Source organism: Oryza glaberrima, chromosome 2, assembly GCF_000147395.1.
Source record: "Oryza glaberrima chromosome 2, OglaRS2, whole genome shotgun sequence".
Classification (NCBI taxonomy): Eukaryota; Viridiplantae; Streptophyta; class Magnoliopsida; order Poales; family Poaceae; genus Oryza; species Oryza glaberrima.
Window position 1 is genome coordinate 15,528,642 of NC_068327.1, and position 4,239 is coordinate 15,532,880.

The 4,239-nt window shown below is 49.8% G+C and overlaps 1 protein-coding gene across 1 annotated transcript; it reads right to left on the reverse strand.

Moving 5' to 3' along the window:
• Positions 1 to 1,183: 1,183 nt before the first annotated feature.
• LOC127763525 (cytochrome P450 CYP73A100-like) lies at positions 1,184 to 3,172 on the reverse strand. Its single transcript, XM_052288256.1, has 2 exons — positions 2,240 to 3,172; positions 1,184 to 2,109 (listed from the first exon to the last, which is right to left on the reverse strand). The coding sequence occupies exons 1-2, from the start codon at positions 3,100 to 3,102 to the stop codon at positions 1,371 to 1,373; spliced, it is 1,602 nt and encodes a 533-aa protein (XP_052144216.1). The 5' UTR covers positions 3,103 to 3,172; the 3' UTR covers positions 1,184 to 1,370.
• Positions 3,173 to 4,239: the final 1,067 nt, after the last annotated feature.

A 4,239-nucleotide genomic window follows, 5' to 3' on the forward strand; every position in this document is an offset into this window, starting at 1 on the left:
TTGTGGTCTACAAATTGTAAGCCACACTTGTGGCAAAGTTAGGCAAAAGATTGAGTCTATGACATGTGGGGTAAGATAGTAAAAAAATGTGGCTTGCCATAACTAAGGTAGTGAACCAAACACAAGGCTAAGGAGATGTGGCAGCCTAAAGTGTGGTGTGGCAAGTTGAAGCATTGAACCAAACAGCCCCTAAATGTTCAACTAACCCACCCAGATGGTCAAGGCCAAAACCAGGATGGATGAAGCTTAATATTGATGGATCGTATGGCCCTCAAGATGGGAGAGGAGGTATTGGTGCTGTCTTGAGAGAGAGTTTCGGAAGAGTAATCTTCTCCGCGTGTGGTTTCATTGGCAGATGCAATGGGGCCCTGGAATCAGAGCTGATTGCTTGCAGAGATGGCCTCAACCTGGCGTTGAAATGGACCCTGCTTCCGGTTGCCGTTGAATCTGATTGTCTGGAAATTATTCAGCTGTTGAATTCAAAGGAAAAGCTGCTGTCAGCCGAAGGATTTATAGTCAGGGAGATTCGCTTTCTCATGACTGGAACAAAGGAAGTGTCTTTTGCCAAAGTGCATAGGAACCAAAATAGAGTTAGTCACTTTTTAGCAAATAAAGGCCGTTGTGAATCCATGATGGAATTCTGGCCAGACGATAATTGTAATATGATCTCGCACCTTGTGTGCGAGGACTCGTTTATTTGAGTAAATCCCTTGTTCCCCGCAAAAAAAAATTAATAATGGTTGCAGTGTGAAAGGGCATGTAGCCTAGTGGTTGCACTGACCTGAGTAGCATCCCAAGGTTCTTCATATGATCGAATTTCGAATTGGGTTATTTGAGGGCTAAGTTAAGTTCTCTGCCGATGGGCTAAGTTCCTAATAATTTTAAAAAGGCTCCGTATATCCGGTTAGATGTAGAGGACGAGTAAAAATACCCTCCTCTAAAAAAATAAATAAAATTAATAAAAAATAGAAAATTAATAAAATTAATATTCAGTCAGCGACCAGAGCAATCTACCAACACCAGATAAAAATGACTAAATTTGATTTTCATGGAAAACAGTTTTTACCCTCCTCTAAAAAATATATAAAAAAAGAAAATTAATAAAAAAATTCAGTCAGCGACCAGAGCAATCTACCAACACCAGATAAAAATAAAAATGACTAAATTTGATTTTTATGGAAAACAGTACTATCCACACTTGTTTACTGACAATGATAAGATCAGTTCACAAAATATATTTTCTAACAGAACATGTAAAATCCCTTGCATTATTACTATTGTCTAATTTTGTTCGACAAATCGAAATTAATGCTGTATAATATCCTTAATCTGCTCCTGACACAATCATAATTTAAAGGGACTCAATGAGTTCAAGCAGAGATGGGGTGGAAGGCGACGACGGAGTGCTTGGCGATGTGGAGGCTGAACTGCCCGCCTTTCTCGCTCACGTCCAGCTTCTCCACGCCCGGCGGCGGCACCATCTCGAAGCTCCTCACCAGCTTCCCGACGATGAGCGCCAGGATGGGCAGCGCCAGGATGATCCCCGGGCAGCTGCGGCGTCCCACGCCGAAGGGCAGGAACCTGAAGTCCACCTTCCCGGCGACGGTGGCGTCCACGCCGCTCTCCTTCTCCAAGAACCGCTCAGGCCGGAACTCCTCGGGGTTCTCCCACAGCGCCGGGTTGTTGGCCAGCCACCACGCGTTCACCACCACCTTGGATCCCTTGGGGATGGTGTACCCGCCGAGCTTGGCCTCCTCCAGGTTCATGTGCGGCACCAGCAGCGGGATCGGGGAGTGCAGCCGCAGCGTCTCCTTGATCACGGCCTGCAGGTACGTCAGCTTGTGGATGCTGGACTCGGTGATGGGCTCGTCGTCGCCGAGCACGTCGTTGATCTCGGCGCGGACCTTGCTCTGCACCGCCGGGTGGTTGACGACCTCGGCCAGCGCCCACTCGATGGACCAGAGCGTCGTCTCGATGGCGGCCACGTTGATGTTCTCCACGATGTAGATCACGTTCTCCGCCGTCAGCTCGCCGTTCTTCTCCGCCTCAAGGATATGGTCGATCGCGCACCGGAGCTTGTTCCTGTCTCCCGGAGTGTCCATCACCTTCCTGCATTTCGTATCAAGATTTGTTTTGATTAGATCGACACGAACAGTTTACCTTGCAATGCTCATTTCTTCCATGAGATCGATCGAAAAATGAATAGGGAATGCAGTAAAGTAAGAAAAATGGAATGTACCTTCTCTTCTCGACGTAGTTGTTGTTGAAGAAGGCGAGCCTCCTGCTCTGGAGGTCACGGCACTTGTTGAGGTAGCCCCGCAAGAAGGGACGGAGGATGGGGATGAAGTCGCCGTAGTTGTACTCGAAGCTCTGCGCGAGGCGGCTGCGCTCGGAGTTGAACCTGGTGGCCTCGATGAACATGGGGTCGTCCACCGACTCGAACCGCGCGTCGAACATCATCCGGTACATGATGTTGTACAGCATGAGCTGCAGCCTGCGTCGCACCACGAAGCCGGCGCCCTGCGCCACCGCGTCGCCGCGCACGTCGTCCACGACGGCGTCCATCTCGGCCTCCCACATGGCCTTGTACTGCTGCACGACGCGCGCCGTGAAGAACGGCAGCGTCATGACGCGGCGCATGCGTCGCCAGTGGTCGCCGTACTCGGTGAACACCATGTCGGCGCCGTTGGCGGTGAAGATGTCGAAGACGACGTTGCGCGGGCGGGAGCCGAACTCCACGCCCTGCGTGTGCAGCACCTCCGTCGCCAGCTTCGGGTCCGACACCACCACCAGGTTGCGCACGCCCAGCCGCAGACGGAACACGGGCCCGTACCGCGCCGACATCGCCGCGAGGAACCTGTGGTTCAGGTCGTTCCCGACCTGCAGCCAGTTGCCGAACACCGGCACGGCCGCCGGCCCCGGCGGCGCCTTCCCGTCGCCCCCGTTCCCGCCCTTCGCGCCCACCGCAATGCCGGCAAACACAGCCACCGGCAGCAGCAAGGTGAGAGCAGGATGCTGCGCCTGCAAGAACGACTTGACGAACAAATGCACGGCCAACGACGCCCCGGTGGCGATGGCCACCCTCACCACGGAGGCTGCCATGCTCTCCGTTGTGTTCGTGCGCTCCGCTTGACTGGGACCGATGTCGTTTGTGTTTTGGTACAAGTTAAGTTGGAAATCTGTTTGCTTGGGTACGGTGTGGTGTGGCACGTCGATATATATAGCCCGTGTGTCGTGAGTCGTGACATCGTGTGGTGTACTGCTGTGCTTGGGTTGGTTGGCGTCATGGCGTGTGGGAATTGGGAAACGGCAAGGCAGCTGCGCTGCTGCGCACGAGCGGAGGCGGCAAAAGGTGGATGGTTTTGGGCGGAAATCCATGTGCCGCTAAGGCCAGAAAACTGGGTAGGCGACCGTGCGAGTGGAGTGGAGTAGCGGAAGTGGCCATGGCGTGGTCAAACTGTCCGAGCTGACCTACCACAGCGAGTCTGAAATCTGAACCTTCCCTTCGCTGTAGGTACGATATGGATATGGAATTCTGGAGTTCTGGAGTTCAGGACACGACGCTTGGCACAATGCCATACATGCTAGGGTGTGTTTCGTTCACACTAAAATTAAAAGTTTAGTTAAAATTGAAACGATGTGACATAAAAATTGAAAGTTTATGTGTGTAGAAAAGTTTTGATGTGATGAAAAAGTTAAAAGTTTAAAGAAAAAGTTTGGAACTAAACTCGACATAGATCCTCTACTCCATCCAGCTTTTCTTGATTTCGAACAGAGATTAAACAGGTGTGAACCAAAAACTCGTTAGGATATAGTGCAAGTGAGAAATTGACGTTGACTACCATGGAGAGGACTGGAATTTTTGGCGGCGTCAACAACTGACTTTACCAAAAGCAGAGCTCACCTACAACGTGGAATATTTGAATTTGCCGAAAACGTTTCCAATGGACCGATGGACAAATCGTATTTCTTCATTTTTTTTTCCTTACTTTACTCATAATCACGTAAATTTCTTCATTTTTTGAAGAAAATCCAAGAAAAACGGTGGACTACTAGAACAATTAGTATTAAGAACAAGTAGGAATTTAAAATTTACTCCCTTCCACTATTATATATGACGTTGGCTAGCTAAATATGAAACTAACCAACGTCAAATATTAAAGGAGAGAGATATACTCCCTCCATCCTAAAATGTTTGACGCCGTTGATTTTTTTAAAAATGTTTGACCGTTCGTCTTA

What these genes read in the sequence shown, in the direction of transcription:
- LOC127763525 (XM_052288256.1), bottom strand. Translation starts at nt 3,102, where the DNA reads ATGGCAGCCTCCGTGGTGAGGGTGGCCATCGCCACCGGGGCGTCGTTG. An exon ending in AACTACGTCGAGAAGAGAAG is followed by an intron (nt 2,110 to 2,239) that starts GTACATTCCATT and finishes TACGAAATGCAG; the next exon opens with GAAGGTGATGGACACTCCGG.